We start from the raw sequence: 20,662 nt of genomic DNA on the forward strand, positions 1-20,662 counted from the left end.
TATCTGCTTGCTCTGCAGTGTCAGAGGCCTGATTACTCAAATGCTCAAAAAATCCCAAACATCTTCTATAGCTTGTAAAGCTCCACTAATACAATACAACAAATAATAAACACACATTTTTATTATGCATAGCTTAAAATTAGTAAGAGAGAAAAATTCCACAGCAAACTTCAGTAATAAGAATCATGACAATTATGGAAGACTCAGTTACAGAAGCTGTGAAGGCTGTTAGCAGGGTTTATTCTGAAACCCACTCCAGCCTCTTACTGCTACATGGCTCCAGCAAAAAAAGTAACACTGAGCTAAGGAAAACAAGAGTCCTCACCACTCCCAACTCCTTCATGATCCAGCATCACACGCTGATCGCTGCTGAACTCTATTTCCTCCAGAGGAGCACTGCCTGTCAGAACTGCAGTCTCAGGAACAGGTAAGAACACTTCAGCTAACAAGGTGGTACTGCTGATACCTGTAGTTTCATAAATCTAGGAAAAATATATGATAGGGGACAGAAGAAAAAATTTACATGTGCATTCTTGAGAAGCTGAAAACATATTTCAACTTAGAGAAAAGGTTTCACCTTAGAGAAAAGGTTTTACTATGGCTTAAGCATGAAATAAATAATTTAAGGCAACTGTATTAATTCACTTTCTAAAATATCCAATTAGCAGACATTTCAGCAGCTATCAGTAGCTTAACTTGATGTGAATTCTTCCTACAAGTCCATCTTCTTCACTTTTCTAATGCACCTGAGACAAGTGTGACAAATCCAGACTTTTAAGAGCATCACTGTACAATATGCAACAATATGCTTGTGACATTCCCTTGGATCAGCTGAAGATTCTGGAGGGATTCTGCCTGACTAATTCTCCCTTGACATGAAAGGCAGGGCATGGCACACGGTCCCCATTCTGGCAGCACTGCAGGTGGCTCCTCTCTTTCCCAGCCAGCTGCAGGCTCAGAGTGATGTCAGTGCTTTCTCCATTCAATTGTTTTGAATCCAGGAAAATGGTCTTCCTTCTCTTTTTCAATTTATACATTAAATAAATAAGGAGACAAGGGTTTTTTACATCTTTCCCTGAACTACCTGTTTTACCTAACCAGAGGAGTCTTCTAAAGGGAGAAGTAGGATCCTGATCCTGTTTCATATTAACTCTGAAAAGTACTCATGCTAACCATTTATTAATTCATACTTGGAATTGGGGGTGGTAGTACCTTGATTTAACTGCACTGTTGATCAAGTCAAGTGCAATTATAGACATTACTAAAAATTATTTTTTTTCTTATTCCCCTGCAGTAAACATTATGAGGATTTTACTATGTGGAAAATAACGTTTTAAGATGACCATGTTAGCAATTTGATCTGCAACACAAGTAAGTTTTTCCAAAATCAAGAGGCCAATCCACTAACATATTTAATCACAAGTCCCAATTATTTAATTTCTCCCATCCAAACTATAGCTTTTTTCTATATATTTCTAGAAAGCATAAGCATCAAAAACATAGAAGTAAAGTTAAAAGTTAAAGACTGGAGAAGCAAGGAAGGAGGGTAAGATTGATGATTTACAAAAGGTCTTTCATAGGTTTTTCAGTCTTTATGACACTATCACAGAGCAAAACATAAGCACTGCAGGACTAATTACATGTTATATCATCCTTTAAAAGTTAGTGCAATAAATCAACATCTACCTGTAGTTTCAAACTCTCTGGCCAATTGATTATTTGTAAATTGAAAATCTGTCCAAAGTGAACTCTAAAATCGGAACTTATTGGTCGGGTAACAGTCCTTGACACTTCCTTGGAGTTGAAAAGGACTTTAATAAATGCTGAGCGTTTCTTCACATCCTCTCGTCGCAAAACTTCTGCTCTGTAAATATGTCAAACAAGCTATCATATAATTTTTAATAACATTTTTATTATTTATTTTTAATGAAAATCCGCTTTCTCATGGGGGGACAGAACCCACCTAAAAACAGGTGTTATTCCTCCAAAAATGTCACTATACAGGGATGACTTTAGAACTCTTCCTTAACAGGTGTTTTATCTTCTTGTGAATATAAAATGATTTTAAAATGATTAAGTCAAATTTTGTATCCACAAAAGCTAACTCAATATAAAAGAAGTTATCTAGGAAAAAAAATTCTCTTCCACCCTCTTCCTCCAAAGCACAAAAATGATATTGAGTTAAAATTTTGAAGTTTTCAGTCATTGGGAGTACAACAGCCAAGCAGCATTCCCTGATGAGGCTATTTGTGAACCAAGTACAAAACAAAGCAGTGTTTAAATTACTGAAATATAGCAGATGTATGTTAAATTGTGTGTGAAAATATGGAAAGTAATAGAAAACAAGCACATTTATTTCTTTTATCCACAGTGCAATCTCTGGTTTAGTACACAATTTCTTTCTTTTGGCTTTGTTGAATACAGCACAGACCCTGTGCAAAGGACTAGCTAGTGAGAGTGGTACTGCCAGCAGTGAGACCAGCTTCTTTGTATCTGCACTCTGCTCTGTGCAGATGCTCAAGGAATAGCAGAGGGTTCAAAGGGATTGTGCAGACATGCATTTTTTAAGTGCACTATGTACAAGGTTATATGTGACTTGAAAATGAATTAAGTTATATCACCTTTAAAAGCAGAGGTTTCATCACTAGGCTAAACAGAATGGTGAGCTCATGCATATGAAGTTGTATAAACAAGCAATTAATAAATTATAGAAATTCACAAATAAGGTAATTTGCTGGCCCACATTTATCTTATCGTTAATAAATTATAGAAATTCACAAATAAGGTAATTTGCTGGCCCACATTTATCTTACCGAGGACACTGCTCAGTTGGAGTTATGCTTCCTGAGAGGGTCAGCTCAGGAACTAGAATAGGCTCTCCAGGTTTCCTTCTGCAGCTGTCAGCTTTTTCTCTCACTTGCTGCTCTATTTCCAGGCTATTGGCCATTTTAGGTGGGATGGGTTTTATACGCTCCTCACCAAAATCATGATCTTCTGATTCTTCATCTACAAGAGTATCTTTTTTCTTTTTCTTCTTGGACTTCTGCATATAAAAACAATAACATTCTTTCTGAATGTGTTTCAATCTCTGCAATTTTTTCTCTTGTTCTCTTGATTCACATGTGCTAAACACAGATGGTGTATGTACAGTAAAATGACAGTATAATTTTAGTATTACACACAAACACATAAAAGATTTCTCTCATTGTAAAGGACTGCATCAGTTTCAGAATTCAGCAATACATTCCATTCATATGCTTCAAAATAATAATGTGCTCCAAGCAAAACATTTACTTAATCTTCTCTACCAACTTTCAAAATCAGCATGTTGCTTGAACATTCTGGCTAGATGCTGTCTTCTCATTTGCCTGAGCTACCACATACATTCTGTTAGGATTGAAGGGAGCTTACTCAGCCAGTAGACACAGTTGTTTGAGATACACTGACTGCACATACACTGACAAAACAAATGCACATGTGCCACAAACTCTGGAGTACAAGTGGTTTTGGCTTAGCAGAGTATCTTTAGCATGAGCAGAATGATCCTTTCCCTTCCTTGTGCCAAACAAGAATAAAAAAACAGAACAGCACAGGCCTTTCAGCATCTCCTGAACTACAAAACTCCAGTGTTTACATGCATGCCCAACTTTAAACAGCTGCAAAACAATTCCTCCTTCCACAGACTTCTAGATTACTTGGAAGTACAGCCTGCTTGGAAGCACTGCTTCACAACTTAACACATCATAAGCAAAAGAAGAGGAAGGAGAGCAAACAGATTCTGCTCAGTAACTAAAATAGTAAGCCAAACAACTTGTTCACATATTGTTCTTAAAAAATATTCTTTCTTTGCAGAATTTTGTGTTATCCTTCTTGCTCCTGTATTTGCTTTTACATTTATTTAGTCCCACCTAGCTCTAGTGTTTGATTCATGTGTCTTTAGTTTGATTCATCTAATCTGTACTAGTAAGAAACCAAAAGGAGTGATTAAGTTAAAAAGTACTTTGAGTAAAATAAAATAAAGCACCTCTGGGTAAGACAGAAAGGTAATTTCATTCTAAAAGGAAAGAACCACAATTCTCTCAGTCTCAAGATAGTTTGTGACTAGCACAATAAAAAGATGCCACAATGGTATTTGTGAAGGCATGGATGAATTTCCATTAGGAAAAATCCTAATTTCCATTAGGATCAATGTTCATGATGATCTGCCTTTACTTCAAGGTTTACACTTATCCATTTTATCCCACAAGTGAACCTTCATGATGCTAATGAGTCATGTGCCCACTTGTGTTCTGATAACAGGAATTTCCAATTCCTGCATATTGGCTTCTTCTTAAATATTTTAAATGCCTTCCAGAGGCTGCATGTACATGAAAAGACTCTCCATAAAAGTATCAAAAGACACACTAGATTCTTGAAAACAGTATTTGAAGCATTGTCTTAAGCTTTATTTTTCTTTGGTATTCAAAAACCCAGGGTGTTCAAGCTGGGCAATAATTATATTAAAGTATAATAACCATCACCCCAAGGAATCCAGTATACTGCCACCTAACTGTGAAAGCAAACCTGATTTTGCCACAGCTGAGTTCAAAGATCATCTTGCTGCAGGGTGTTGCTGCAGCACCTGTACCTCTCAATATCCCTTTGAAGCACAACTGAGACCTTAACTACAGCACAGACTGTTAGCAATAAAGCTTTGCAGAGGTGAAAGGTTAGAATATTAATTAAATCTTTCAGTCAGACATTCCTAAACATAGTGAGACATTCCCAAATATATATTTACATGAGATGATATCAACTGCTAGCTCATTAGAAACGCCCTTAATTATTCTGCTTCATCACTCATAGGCACAAAGTTCATCCATGTTTTTTCTTTGCAAGAAAGAAATTAATTTAACAGGAATGCTGCAAAATTACCAAACTGAAAGAAAGAATTGAAGTGCTGAAAATCAGTACCAGAAAAACAATGCCTCACAAAAACCTAATACATTCTAATTTTTTAATTAACAACTACCTAACAAATTCTAAGTAGACAAAATGTATCTGAACATAAAACATATACATAACTCTGAAATTTTTTTCTGTATTAGGAGAAGTTTTGACACATTTACTAGTAATTTTTTTTCTGTGAAATTGAATGATTTAAACAAACCTGTGTCTTCTTCCAGGATTTCCAGTCATGTAGCTCAGTTTTATACTCCTCCATTTTCTTTTCATATTCTTCCATACATTCTTCTAGCAATTCCTTTATCTCAGCCTGAATTTCTGCTTCATATGCTTTTTCATCTGATTTCTGATCAACCTCTTCCCTTCAAAACAATTTTATGTAACAGCATGTTACATAAAATTACATAAGCATTACAATTAAGTCTGTAACATATAACAGAAATCTACTTCTCCATGAATTAACTTCATTATATCAAAAGTATGCTTTATTCAAAAAGACTAGCACAGATACTCTTTAAGTGTTGATAGCAGATAATTACATTAATTCCAGATAGTAGCTTTCATTACTCATTAGTCTGTGGACATTCCTTTCTGCTACAGTTACTACAGCTCTTATTTAAACCTTCCCTCTTCCCCAAACTCAAAAGTAATAGTGGCAGGGTCAAAGTGCCAGCACTGCTCAAAGTCTTACTTCTGCATATTAAAATTCTAAGTTTCTAAATTAACTAATCTTATTACAACTCCACTGCTAGCAAATCAAGTACAAAAAGTGTTATGAAGACATACTTCCTCAAATAAAGTTTCATGGGTGTGTTAGTAAACTTCTGAAAGTCCCGGAGGGATTTAATTTGTTTCCAAACTTTGATAATGGTCTTAAGCAACGTTCTGTCTTTTTCTTGTTCAGCATCACGAAGTCTTCTGGTTTGTCTAGAAATACACATACACAGCACAAGATCAATCAGAATTGTCTCACTCAGTGGAACAGACTGAAAACTTGGGATACCAAAAGCCAAGTGACAGGGGTTTCAGGCTGATTGATGGCTGCAGTGCTTTAAATCCAAGGAACATAAACCCTCGACTTGAAGATTGCAGGATTTGATTTCCTCCTATATTCCAGTCTCTTTCATTTCGAACAATCTGACTTCAATTAAGTCTGCTCTTTAGAGATCTCACAGTTTTCGGAAATGTTTATTACAGCTGTACATAATTAAAAACATTTTAAAGTAAATTCATGTAAACAACAGCCCAGAAAACCTACACTGCTGCTATGAAGTAATTTTCATTACACGTGTACATTACAAAAGATGTTTTAACCTTCATATGCTTCTAGCTCCAGTAAAAAGGACCTGAAGAGATGAAGTAATGTAGTAAGTCCTTTGACAGACATACAGGATTCTTAATATAAACAAAATCAACACAGTCTTTTTTGTGTCTCAGAATTGATATTTCACATTTCAACCCTCTAATTTGTTTGTAAAAGAGCTATTCATTATCACTTTTAATGACCATCACACACTTCCAATGTAAATGTCCATACAGCACAAGCACAGGCTGTTTCACTATTACCCTGGCACAAAACCAAGTCTGTGATTAAAAAAACCCAATGTAAACTAACCCATTGCTACTTGTAATATTCAGAAAATGTGGAAAACAGAGACAGAGTTAGAGCTGAGAGAAGAAAGACATCATACATCATTTAACAGCATAAGCCAATTTAGGGAAAACAATGAACAAAGAAGAAATGCAGACTGCAGAAAGCAATATGAATAACTTGTCCACTTCATTAGCTAGCAGTTTGCATATCACTTAACCATGTAGCAACCTTTTCTTTTTTGTCTACCAGATGATGCCAGAAGATGAAACATGAGGAACACAGAGATCAGTAACCACACTTATCTAATGTATGGGATTTGGAAGCAGGACCTTTCAGCAGAGAATCATCTCTGCTAAAATATATTACCCACAAGAACCTGAATCATAATATTCACAGCATATGTTGGCTTCCTACTTCAGGAAGTGAAGATGAATTTCCTAACTGCAAAAGTTTTCTGTATTCAGATGACATTTCTTCCTCAAGCCAATGGAAAATTATAGCTTTGGTCTTCAGAAAGCAAAGGGTATATATCTGTTATGTATTGCAGGGTGGAGGAAACTATTAGATTATTTTCCATGCTATATGTCTGTAACTTCTCACGAGTGTTCTACATTGACCATCAGGGAAATGCAATATTAAAAGAGAGACAAGGCAGGTCAGATGATTTTACCAATATAAGTGGTCCAAGTTAGTACTGAATACCATGACAGCAAAAATTCCTGAGCCCATCTGAGCTTCATATGTGTAACAACTTCCAATAACAGAGCTGTAGCCAGAATGAATTACAGATATGAAAAGTTCTAGAATAATCCCAGCCAAACTCATCTCATGTTACTTGAGCAACACTGATCTCACTGATTTCAGCTGAGTTTCTTCAGATTCATAATAGCATGAAACTAAACTAAAGCACTTAAGATATAGAAAAACACATCAGATACACAGAAGATGTATTCTTTCCTACTGGAGTTCACCATCAAGCAAGCCTCAGGTGTCAAAACCCAAGAATCTAATTCCCACAGTGACTCTTCCCATCCCCATTCTCATGCTTTCCCTAGTGAGAGCTCCTGTCTCCAAGGTACAGTATGGTAACTGCACACCTCCTGCTCCTTGTCCTCTAGCAGATATGTTAATAAGATACTGATAAAAGCTATTCCATTTTCAATTGAAGGAATTATTTTTCCTTCAGTATAAAATAATAAATTATAGACTGGTTTATGTTCTGTCTAAGAGGAGTGTGTGGATGCGTAAGTTTAGCAGATGTAAATTTCAAGGCTGAAAGTAGAATTGTTATTAAAAACATTTTTCCTCTTCATATTGTGTGTGTATAATGTGACCCATTACATCACTTTATAGTTCTGTTTCTTTAACTGAATACATTACTGCCTACTCTTAGATTGTGAAAAACTTTCAGACTTTTGTTATCTGCTAGTTAAAAGGCTGTTCAGCATAGATATCCAAAATAACTTCTTTTTTATCATACTGCTAACACTTACAGTTCATCACTGTCCATCTGCCAAAAATAATACAAACTGTCACTACCAAGCCAAAAACTGTAGCACATTTTTATAACTCAGCTTTTCTCCAAGAACAATAACTGTGATCTTGTAAAATAAAATTCTACCACTTTATTTGTATTAACCCATGGCAAAAACATGGCCAAAATACCTTAGAATGGGAAGGAAATCAAGAACATTTGTGTAATGAGGAAGAGAACGGAAAAAACTAGGAGTTTTGTCTGTTAAACAAATTACCTTATTGCGTTGCAAAAGCTTTGTGCATCCAGCTGAAGTGTACTGAAACTGTTATTGAAGTTAATTATACAAAACATACCAGTAAATAGCTACTAAGAAATTAATAAACATAATCAAATTAGACCACTTTTGAATGAAAATTTCAGCCTAAACTGTATTTTCTTCATAATGTTTTATGCAACTTATCAGTGAGAACTCTTAAATCCTCAAAATTCTTCTAGAGCTATTTAGAGTAGAATATAAAAGTCTGACATGAATAATATTCTGTACCAACTTGAAAAGGAAAAAAGGACTACAATTTTAAAAGCCAACAATGCAATGAATTCATACCCACCTGATCTCCATTTTGTATTCAGGTATGCTTTGCTGAGCCACAGGAACACCATCACCACCAGCACCTTCCATACTGTACTGCACAGCACTCCTCAAAGCATGCAGCTTGAACAAACAAAAAAGGCAATTAACAGATGGCTTAACAAGGTATGCACTGTGCTGCACTTTGAAAGGAAAGAGCTAATTACTAATGACACAAAACCCTGAACTATCCTGATTCTGCATTTACAGGGTTTTGCCATGTCTGTGAGGTGATTCCTCAGCATGACATTTTCATTAGGATCCCTGGATAAAGGAGGGAGATTTACTAACTTTTCTCACTGCAGCAGATCTAATCAAAGGGAAGACTGATCTAGGGAGCATCTGAAAGCTCAGGAATCAAAGGTGCAAGTGAAAAAAGACCTCAAGTCAGTAAAAATCCCCAAGTTTCACAAAAGCCTTTCTTGGGACTAGGAAGGGCTACTAAAGGTAATCCTTAGTGGATTAGAAAATCCCAGAATCATAGAATAGAATCACAGAATCATTAAGGTTGAAAAAGACCTCCCAGATATAAACAAACCACAGCACTAAGTGCCACATCCAGTCATTTCTTGAACATTTCCAGGGATAGTGACTCCACTTCTTCCCTGGCCAGTGAGTTCCAATATCTAATCACCATTTCAATGAAGGAACTCTTCCAAATGTACAACTTAACCTTCCCTGGCCCAGCTTCCGGGCAGTCAATCCTCCTGACTTGTCTCTGGTTGTCTGGGGTAAGAGACTGATCCCCCCCACCTGGCTACAGCCTCCTTTCAGGCAGTTGTAGAGAACAATAGGGGTCCCCCATGAGCATCTGCAGGTTAAACCATCCCTGAAAGGAGGCTGTAGACAGATGTTGGTCTCTCCTGCCAAGAAACAAATGACAGGACAAGAGGAAAAATATTGGGAAAAATATTTCTTTACTGAAAACTTTGCCAAGCACTGGAACAGGCTGTGCAGGGACAGTCACCATCCCTGGAGGTATTTAAAAGATGTGCAGACTGGCACTTGGGGGTTAGTGATGGATTTAGATTTGGTGGAAGTGCTGGGTTAATGGCTGAACTTGATTAGAGATCTTTTCCAACCTTAATGATTCTATGGCTTTATAGGTTCCTGTAATGAAGACATGGATAACCCAAATGTTCTGTTTCAGACAGCACTAAGGCAAATCCTTCTCAAGTACTAACAGAACAAAGTATACCAAGGAATTATTTTGAGATACTGTATGAAATGTCTGTCCATCATTAGAACTATAACCAAATGCTTTATATAAAAATTCAGAAATATCTGTACACCACCTACTGACCCTCATTACACTAATATAAAAATGAGCTTGTATACAATGACTATTCTCCCCTTATAACAGCTCTTTATTGTAGAAAATCACGGCCTTTAGTTCATGGAAATCTGAATGTATATGTACTTAATAATCCAGCTAATTTTTGACAGACAAGTGTTCTTGTGAGCCCTGATGACACCAGAATTGTGTTGACAATGCCTAATGTTCATGTACACACTTAGACCAGAGAAGACCACTGCCATTACTTCCAATGTACAGAGAGAGGAAGAGTGGTGGTACACAGGGGATGAGCAGCCCTGTCAAGCTCACCCAGCAAGTCAGCAACAGAGCCAGAAACAGAGGAGTTTACATCCAGCCTTGGGTTCTGCCATGTCACAAGAGTCCCACAGTAAATGTGGCAGCAGTGTGCATTTAAAACACAGCATCTGTCACAGACAAATACCTGGAAATGGGTTCCACTTTTGTACAATCTGGTGAAATTAAACTGCTTCCTTTTACTTTGATTTGATAACTGAAACTAAACTTCACTAACTTCCCTCCATCATTGAATAATGTCTTTTGCTGTCTCCCTGTCAGAGCTGTTGTACACAATCCTGTAATGTCTAATCTGTCACTCACTGGGAAACATTTTGGGTACTCTAAGGAATACTATGCAAATTTTATTGTATTCCTTTTACTTCAGAATTAATTCAAAGATCACAGAAATTCCTAATCTTAAAAATGCAATTCTGCACTGAACACACAGCAACTCAGTCAAATATTTAGGGTTTTAACTTCTGACAAGTTTGGCTTTTACCTTAAACTGTCATGTCATTGTCTCAACAAAGTATGGAGACAGAGCAGAAATACCTTGTCTGTGAGAAGTTTGGTAAGATTCTTCTGTTTTCTTGCTAAATACTGATCATATAACTGAGCCAGTTTAGCTGCCAACACATGCTCACGGCTAAAACAGGGATGATGGGTGAATATCAGCCCAGAAATATCAATATCCAATTGAAACATTCCCTGAAAATCTCCAGGTCCAACAAAATACTGATTGGTAGATGTCATTTTTATTGCCTGAAAGAAAAAAAAGAATAAATTGGATTTACAGATTCTTACAACAGTATCTTTCAAGGATTTTCTTTGTCAGAAAATGACCCATTTAGCATTACCTACATTTAAATGCTGAGTCCTAAACTGTGTTAACCTCTTGCTTTATTGACAAGTGAGTGGTACAAAAACACCATGGATATTCTACACAACAGAATTTTTATAGCCCACGTGAGGCTGACATAAGAAGTCATCTTCCTCTACTGAAGGTTTTGCTGAGCAATGAAGAAAATGACACTGGATTAGAAAAAGCAGAGCCTGCTAGTTCTCTTTTGACACATTTGTTTATATTGTTTTGTTTCCTCTTAGAACTGAGCTCTAGGATAGAGCCCAGCTCTCAGAATAGCTCTCCTTGTAGATTAGGAAGACAAGGAGCTCTCCTTGTAAATTGTGTAGATTAGGAAATACATTATATTTCCTAATATTTTATATATTGCTTCCCCATTCAAACACCAGGGAAATTCAGACCAACAAAGGCAAATGAAACTTTTCAGCAACAAAGCTTAAAAAAACTACTTCAATCCACTGGACAGAAAGACATCCATGCCTTACATCCTCAAGTTAATGAAATCAGAAGAGAATTAACACTGCTTCCAGCCTGACCAGTCCTGCTCCCTCATTAGGATCCTCCAGAAGACATGCACCAGAGGTATTAAGGTGCTGTAAAAGATTGTTAGTTATGTGGTGTTTGTTGTAGTCCCTTCCTGAGAACAGGAAAAAGAAGGATTTGGAGGGAAATTTAGCTGTTGCATAGGACTTATTTAGCTCTTTTATAGGACATATAAATGGCCATGAAACACCCTGGAGTCCACCTGACCCTTCCACATTCAGTTTCTCATCAAAAGATACCATGTGTCATAAAAATTACAACTTTGAATTCTTTATGCTTTAACAATTTTTCTGCCCATAAAGGACCCTTAAGCTCAGTGTCTTACCACTGTGACTTAGATACTTCTATGTCACTGTTCATGTCAACATGGTGTTCCTGAAACATGAGCTCCTTTGGCCTATCTTTACATGATCTAAACAGGAAATTTTTCCTGCCTGCAGAAGCACCCTGCACAGATCAGTGCTACTGGATGCAGCCTGTGGGTTGCATATTTATCACCAGCATCAACTGAAGGGCCACATTTAAATCTCTATCAACAACAACAGTCAGAATCACTTATGTGTCCCAAATGAGCACTCTATTTTATTAAAAGTCAGCTTTCCAAAGGGTAATAGAGTTCTAGCAAGCAGAAGAAGTAAAGCTTCCTTCAAGATTGCTGAATGATTTTAATTGAAACTTATTTTGATTTGTACTGATTGCACATTGAGACTGCTGTTTACCAGGGCAGGAATGCTGTGACTAGAAAAAAACAACCACAAAAACCCCTGCAAACAAAACAAAACAAAACAAGCATAAAAAACAACAAAGAAAAAACTCCACAACCTCCCCAAAATATCTGAATTGATACTACATAACTCAAAATTAGTCACTGTCTACATGAGCAAACTCTATATATACACTAATATAGGAACTACTCTACTTTGGCATGAGAATATCCAAGGGAGCCTCCCAATGATCTCAATGGCTCACAGATTTTAAGGTGTTTGTCATGAGCTGACACTTTACTACTTCAACCAGCACTCCTAAACTCTTGATCCTTTTGTATGCATTTTTAAAGGAAAAAACAGATATATACTTAATAAAGTAGAACTGATTTAAAGAACAGATATGAAATCACAAAAACTTATCAACAGTCATGGTTCTTAGCACAAAACCCTTCAGGATTTCTGGTGCAGAAGAACTGGGACACTGAGTCTCAGCAATCTCATATATGAAATATGCTTACCTTTCTATACACTGTTTCAAGTTCTGGTGCAATGCCTTCTTCCAGTGAGGATACTGGAGGCCTAGTACAAGACTGTTTAATTGGATTAGGCAATGCTAAGATTTTGCCATCATCACCAAACCATTCTTTCCCCTACAAAGGAAAACAAAATGATATATTGTTTCTTACTTTGTAAAGGAATTACTTGCAAAATCATAATTCTTGTAAAAAATACAGAATAAAAGGTAACTCTGGATTGTTTGTGACCGAAATAACCAAAAGCTTCCTAATACACCAAAATGAAATCTTCAAATATACCAGAGGTAAGTTTTGAAATTAAAAGACCAAGATGTCGCTCAAACTTTGATCATACTGATTTATTTTTCCATCAACATTCAGTGTGATAGATTTGAAAGAAAAAAAAATCAACATGTCACTTATTTGTTATTTTCTTAAATCACTAAAATGGAAAGAATTCTAAATCTTGTTTTACACAAGAGCTAAATAGCAGCTCAGATGATTTATCAAAGCACCTCTCAAATCTTCTAGTCCAAAACCTGAACTACTTAAACAGCATCTATGAAAGCAGACCAGGTAAGTATTTTACACAGAAATTGCTATCCATGTTTTCACAAGGATAATTCATCCTTCTGTTCTCATTACCTGGATTCAAATACAGCTTAAACCAGTGCAGCTGTCCAAGGATGCTGTCCTACCCTGTTAGTTCCATTCCCATTCTATATACCTTCTATTTATATTTATTATTATTTTCAATACCTGACAATTGAGCCAAATGCTGATGTGGTAACACCATGAAGTCAAGCAGAAAACCAACCGGGCTCAAACTGCCCATTCAAAAATTTCAGATCTAGATGTTCCCAATCTGATTAGCAAAAGCACAAGAAGAACACACAGAATCACAAAAAAAAATATAAAGGGCAGCTACTGCTCAGGAGTTTAAGTCTATACTGAATACACACCTCACCATGTATAGGATGATAATATAGGAGGACAAAATATATCCAAGCTACTTTCCCAAGTCTTCAAGACATACTTAAAAATCTGAAAGGATTCTAAAACCTCTCTGATAATCTATACCAATATTTAATTGGCCTTACAGTCTGATCAGTGGTCTGTTCCCCAGCAGGCTACAAGCAGAGCCAAGAAAAGACATCAGTTTTGTAAGAGCCAGTCTGATGTTCTGACAGTGGGGTTACACTAAAAACAGGCTCCTACAAAAATATCTATTTCCCAATATCTGATGCTGCTAAACATTTTGAAGATGAAAGCCCTATATTGGCAAGACCATCCACTTACTTAACTATAACAAAAATAAGATACTAATAAAGATAAATAAAATACTGATAAAAGTTACAACTAAAATGGTAGCAGTGACTTACTTGGTCCTGTCTGAGTATTCTGTTTTCTAAAATATTTTGATTAGACTGTGTTACAAAGGGCCTTTCTCCAGTGTAAAGACCTTCATCCTCAAGGTACCTGGGCTGCATATTTCTAGGCATCTTCTCAGAAGCAGGCACTAATGAGACATTAAGAAGAAAATAATGTAAAATATCTTGTAATTGTAGTTTTAGTTTGTTAATTCTTAAAATGATTGGCATTGTATATTAAGTATGCTGTCAGAAGTATTTTACTACAAAGGTAAAAAAGAAATATAGAATTAAACCAGGTCCTTATCTTAATCAAGACAGATATCTCATACTAGTACCACAAAGCATCACAATTCTAATAAACCAATAACTAAAAATTTCCTTACCAAAAATTACTTCCAAGTTACTTAGTGGCAGTAAGTGTTAATGGCTGCTTGCAGAACAGTGTAAAAAACCTGGAGCAGCAACTGACTAGGGAAGCATTTCTAAGTCTTTCCAATGGAAAATGAAACATTCAGACTAATCAGACCTTCAGTTAATAAATAGTTTGCTTAAGTTAGTCTCATACAAAATACAAAACATGCATAAAAGAGTTATGTTAGCCAAATAACAGCAGGTGGAATTTGAAGACCTGCCTGCAAGGCTCTTTCACTGTGTGTATGGATTCAGTATTTTTCAAGAAGCAATCTCAAAACAGGGAAGGATTGTACTGAGGGTTACAACAAAAGTTCTCCCTTAAATCAGAACACATGGATCACACAAGAAGTAGTCAGAACTAATTTACAAGACACGAAAAAACAGAGGCACACAATGTCAAACATTATGACATTGCACTGCAAGCTGCACTGGTACCATTCCAGTACATACTGGGAGACTTGCTTCTATTTCTTCCAGTTCAAATATCAAATAGCAAGTGATACTATAAAGCAATTTTTTAGGACTTTGAAGCTCTGTGGGAATAAAGCAAAAAAGTCAGAGATGTGATCAACGCTGCATCCATTAAATAACAGCAGAAGAGGGGCTAGCACCTTGCATTTCCTACAGACAGCAGTGAGGAAATTACCCCCAAGCAACTGAGGTGTCCTGAGTTCACCTGCCAGTGCAGCAGGTGATGGCCTGCTGAGGTGTGCATGCTCCCAGCTGATCCATCTGCCAGACATTTCACACTGGATGAGCAGTGTCAGAGAGCTGCAATGAAACATCTCTCTCTGCTCCCAGAGACGGTCAGTACAAGATTTATTCAGCAGATCAGAGGGTGCCATGCTATGCACAAATCCAGGAACTAAATGGATAACCACTATCTTCATACCTGCTAACATGCTGGGAATGAAGAGAAATTCTTTTTCCCTTTTCAGTTGCTCAGTGTAGCTTTCACAATCAACAGGTTTCACTACTACAAGGTCTTCATCTGTCTGCCCTATGAATAAATCATCATCTTTCACCAGACGTACTTCTTCATCCTATTGGTTAAGTGCAAACATCTCTGTTAGTTTGTCTGTTTCTTAACAGTTTCTTGAGAAAGTACACTTCGAGAATTCTTAAGGAAACCAAAGATGTTGTTTTATATAGATTAATAATATTAACAGAATTCTGAATAAAAAATATTAACATTTATCCTATAGTTCTCACCATTTCATCCTCTTCTTGTTCATCTTCATGAGTTTCAACATAATCCTCTTCCACCTCTTCCTCTTCACTTAATCCATTCTTTTTCCTGGCTCCAGCTTTCATTTTCTCTGCTACAGCATCAAAATTGAAGGTAAAGAAATTATATGCTTCTTCCTCAGAAGGAAAATCATTCTGGAACTAGAAAAAGAAGACAAACATACTTTATTATGGTATTCTTAAGAAAATAAGGGCAAGTGAATAAATTGAATAAATCTTCCCATTAATAATATGAAACAGCAGCAAGATAATTATTATTTTATCTCAAACAGAACTCACTCAAATGCTGAAGCTATCTGAAATTGTAAACGATTCATGAAACTTTCTCTATTTCTATATATTCATTCAATATTTCTTGCAAAGTTTTTGTTTAAAAAGTTACCTGGTCTAATTGTAACACTCTTATTGTTTTAAATATAAATCATTTGTGAATCAGAACACCGAAGTTTAAGTTCTGGCCATACTGCAGATACCCAGGTGAATTATATGAAGAGAAATTTCTAATGACCTTTTGCCTTTGAAGGATGCAGGACCCTTTAGATTTAGGATCACTTCTCTAAGAAAAGAATTAACATTAGTACTTTGTGGCTAATAAATACCAATATACTAGTCTGTAAAATGCTTTAACTGCCAACTGGTGGCATTCAATAAAAAGGATTTAAAGAGAAGACACATTTTTCCTGCAAACTCCAGTAGTGTCCAGATGGATTTACTAGAGCTTTTTGGGTTTTTTAATCAAATGACCCAAAGCCATTCTTTTATTTGATGAAGGTTCCTTTTATATACTTCAATTGTTGGCATATACTGCTTATGAATTTTTAAATTAAATAAAATCTTTGCCACTGCTTAAGACTGAATTCTGTCTCCTTCTTCAAACAGAATCATGAAGCCATATAAAGGTTAAATTAAATTAATATTCATTATTAAAAAGGAGGAATCAGTACTTACTGTTGACTTTTGCTTAAGCTTTTTTACAGAATCACGAAACTTTACTTTTGATGGTAAGTGGGAGTCACCCTCTGGCATCTCCCCGAATTTATCATTGCCAGACTGCATAAAAACATATATATAAGTTTTAGCATACATTTACTGAACCATAAAAAATACAAACAATTGATTACTGTTATTAGATATTGCATTTTTACAAAAATAACAACAAAAGAGAAACATCACCACTGTGGTAACAAAGGGATTGCATATTTATTTTACAAGGGTACATTGAACTGTTAGTTAATTTCTTTGGGTCAAGAAATAGTCTGTAGAGCCTGAAGAAATGGTTCATTGCCTACATGACAGTGGCTTTCTTCCCTGCTGATGGGATCATTGTTCCTGCACTCCTGAACACAAGCAATCACAGGCTGCTGTCCAAAGGGAGAGCAGGGAGGCAGCAATGGCTGCCCCTGGGCAGACAGCCCCAGCAGGGCAGCAGGGCCAGGGCTGCTGCTGGCAGGGGCTGCAGCCCAGGGAAGGGATCAGGGCTCCTCTCAGACAGCCCCTGCTGCAATCAGGAAAACCCTCTCTGGTGTTGTTTAAAAAAGGTGGTGTTCATTGCTTGGTTGCTGAAATACACACTTGATTATTTATTTTATTCTCTCAAACATTATTGCTAGGCTAGGCTCTAACTCCATTGGTGACACACCCCTGCCTTTTCTTGAAAAGAGGTATCATGTTTATCCACCTGCAATCAAGATCACTGTAAAGGTCACTGGTTCTGAGGTTGCTTCAGCAACTTCATTTAACTGCTTCAAAGTGATTTTCATCAGGCTTAACCAACAAAAACACACCTACCATTCTATCTGTTCTTCCATTTTATCTGTTCTTCTTTGTGGCCTAATTGTTAGATTAAAGGAAGACAATTCTTAAGTTTACCTCTATTACACCTATACTTCAAAATAGTATCAAAAAGAAAATCTCAGACTCTGTCAATCTGATGGCCACTTGTTTAGCAGCAAAACAATACCTTGTGCATAAATAAGTACAAGAAAGAAAACCAACATGTAGAAGGCTTCACATATAGTTGATATAAAATGTAATAAACAACTCTAATAAGGATATCACTTCTGCATTTTCCTAATACAAATATATTAAAACAGTACTACTTAACTGAAAGCTGCAATAATTACTTATTATAAGATAACATTGCCAAGAATCTTCCCAAAACATACATGAAATGGCAATTCTCCCCTAGCCAAGTAATTTAGCCAGGCTAAGTCCTATTGTTTGGAATTCCATATAAAGGTATTACTGCTATATGCTGTTATTTCCTGGGCATAACACATTCTTTGGAACACGTTTTCTACAGGCAATTCTTTTTGTGAATTCTGAAGAATATGAGTGCCAGTTCTGCACAGGCAAAGCCTTTGTTGTTCTTTTTAATAAAAAATTCATTTTCTAACAAAGAACATGCTTATACAAAGAAACCTCAATATAAAATGGTAACAAGGAAATACAATAAAATACAATGACAAAGTTAATATCCAGCATTTAGCAATTGCACTGTTCAAATTTATATAAAGCTCTATTAGAGTAGAAGCTTTATTTATATAAAGCTCCTGTTATAGTAAATTTTTAATACTTCAAGGCATCTTAAGCAACAGAAGTCAAGAACCTCTAAATGACACAAGTTTCACATTATGTCCATACTACAATGTAAGCAATTTATTACTGTTAAATATATACAATAAAAACAATAACCAGAATGGTTCCTTTCTGGTTACTAATTCAAACAGCAGCATAATTCTGTTAAATGAAATTGATCTTCAAGAGTGTGCAGACTTTGATTTTCTTCATGTTTCACACTCACTTTCTTATGATAAGAACAGCAAGACAGAATGCACATTTTTACCCTTTTATCCAGTCCTGATTTTCTTTCTCTGATGCCTTTCAAGTGCCTTGGTTGTGGACTGGGGTCTTCTTGTGATAAAGTAATTTCAGCTTTTGTCTAAGCAAACAAATGAAAAAAATGTTTAGCTGTAATAGAAACAGAAACAGATCAAAGCTACAATGATTCCCAGGAACTCAGCACTTACTTATATTTGTGTTATGGACAGAATCTATAATTATAAAATCAGCTTAAGTGGTTTTCCAGATCCATATATTAATGGACGTTATTAAATTGTACAGCAAACATACGTAGAAATTCATTGCTTTCAAAATAGTGTAAGAAATTTTTTTGGCAAAGAACACAGAATGATTGTAATGATTGTATCATCTGAATTACAAAACAATGACACCTTTTATGTTACTATCAACAAATTAAATTTTAATCGTAGAAAAGAAAATAGCAGTACAGAATGTAACTGTACTGATGAACTGAGTACTCTTTCAGCTTCAGAAATAAAAAAGCAGATATCCCAACTCAAATCCACATAGCACAAAGCCAGCAAAATGAACTGGGTGTTCCTTATGGGACTGAGGTCAATCAAACAGGACTTCTGAAGGATTCTCACCCTTGCTGCTTTTAGTTTCTCTCTCATTCGCTGCCTAACAGAAAGCTCTGCAGAGCTTGTCCTTGATGCAGAAGGAACAGGTGGCAACTCTGAAACAGAGAAAATGGAAATGTGTTTAAATTAAGTATTTTCTGAAAGAAATGTATGGAAAAAAAACATTTATACCAGAGTCCCACGTTCCAACAGAAAGAACTTGCATGAGAAAATATAAATGAATGAAACATTGTTTGCAATCCATTCCTTACAAAGTATAATTTAAATGTCTTTAAACTACAGCAGATCTACCTCTCATTATATACTATGAACCACTGTAAGAAATGCTTAAGCACACTTTTAGTCCACCAACATTTAGAAAAGAAAAATATTTAAAGATAAACCTTAATACTACTATCACTACTACTCAGAATCATCAAGAGATTTGGGAGAATTCCAATATTTCCAAATTACACAGTTTACTGCAAAAGAAACATTAATTACATTTGGAAACTTTCAAAAGAATGAACAAGTTGCAAGGTGCTAACCCCCTATTTTGCAGGAATTTTCAGCATCTGCCCTTCCTCAATCTAACAACTTTAAAAGATTTATTAATTATTTGAATGGTGCAATAGTGTTTATCTGTGTACAGAAAACACAAGTAAGAATTCACAGAAGTCCCATTTTCTCACACATGGCCTTTGAAAAGTTTTTGGAATTAAGAAAAAACTTCAGCAATTTTTAAAACTTCAGGCTTATGAAAGATTGCAGCACACAGAAAAAAGGCTCTGTCTGCTGGAGATGGAAATGATGAACTTTAATTGCAGTTTGAAAGGTGGCTACACACTGGAAAAAATATAACTTTTTATTCTAGCACTGGAACTGAGTCCCTTAAACAGTTATAGAACCTTCACTAGTGCAAGCTTTTAAGTTAAAAAACAAAACCAAACCAACAGATAAACCCCAACCCTCAAAGAAACTCAGTCAACCAAAAAACCCCACCAAACCCAGGTATCAAGACTTAGAAAAAAATATTTCAAGGAAGAAGCTGGTCTAGAATTACCTTTAGATTTTCCTCTTGTGAGTTTTTCCTACTATTTTATTCTCTTCAGTTAGCATGCAAAAACATATTCTATTTCATGGCAGCAAATGTGTCATTCAATTCCATTCTGATAAATGCAAACTAGAAAGCAACAGATTAGATGATCTGAAACCCTTTACAATTGTCTGTAAACATTTCCAGACAAGCTAGGTGAACAGTGTAAACATGCAAAATTAGGGCAAAAAAAATCTGCTGCTACTTTAAGCACTCATAAAGCATCAGAACTTACACTCTGTATG

The 20,662-nt window shown here is 35.9% G+C and overlaps 1 protein-coding gene across 2 annotated transcripts in view; it reads right to left on the bottom strand.

Moving 5' to 3' along the window:
* Positions 1 to 20,662, bottom strand: part of CC2D2A (coiled-coil and C2 domain containing 2A) — a 52,004-nt gene that overhangs the window by 27,135 nt on the left and 4,207 nt on the right. For both annotated transcript variants that reach the window (XM_066548606.1, XM_066548605.1), the window contains exons 2-15: positions 19,349 to 19,437; positions 18,745 to 18,840; positions 16,848 to 16,949; positions 15,864 to 16,040; positions 15,544 to 15,694; positions 14,247 to 14,383; positions 12,868 to 12,999; positions 10,790 to 10,999; positions 8,624 to 8,727; positions 5,731 to 5,871; positions 5,150 to 5,306; positions 2,814 to 3,043; positions 1,687 to 1,864; positions 326 to 482 (exon numbers count right to left, since the gene is read on the bottom strand). In XM_066548606.1, the coding sequence (XP_066404703.1) occupies positions 326 to 482; positions 1,687 to 1,864; positions 2,814 to 3,043; positions 5,150 to 5,306; positions 5,731 to 5,871; positions 8,624 to 8,727; positions 10,790 to 10,999; positions 12,868 to 12,999; positions 14,247 to 14,383; positions 15,544 to 15,694; positions 15,864 to 16,040; positions 16,848 to 16,949; positions 18,745 to 18,840; positions 19,349 to 19,437 (2,061 nt within the window). The remainder of the gene's footprint in view (positions 1 to 325; positions 483 to 1,686; positions 1,865 to 2,813; positions 3,044 to 5,149; positions 5,307 to 5,730; positions 5,872 to 8,623; positions 8,728 to 10,789; positions 11,000 to 12,867; positions 13,000 to 14,246; positions 14,384 to 15,543; positions 15,695 to 15,863; positions 16,041 to 16,847; positions 16,950 to 18,744; positions 18,841 to 19,348; positions 19,438 to 20,662) is intronic.

The sequence above is a fragment of the Molothrus aeneus genome, chromosome 4 (genome assembly GCF_037042795.1).
Source record: "Molothrus aeneus isolate 106 chromosome 4, BPBGC_Maene_1.0, whole genome shotgun sequence".
Lineage (NCBI taxonomy): Eukaryota > Metazoa > Chordata > Aves > Passeriformes > Icteridae > Molothrus > Molothrus aeneus.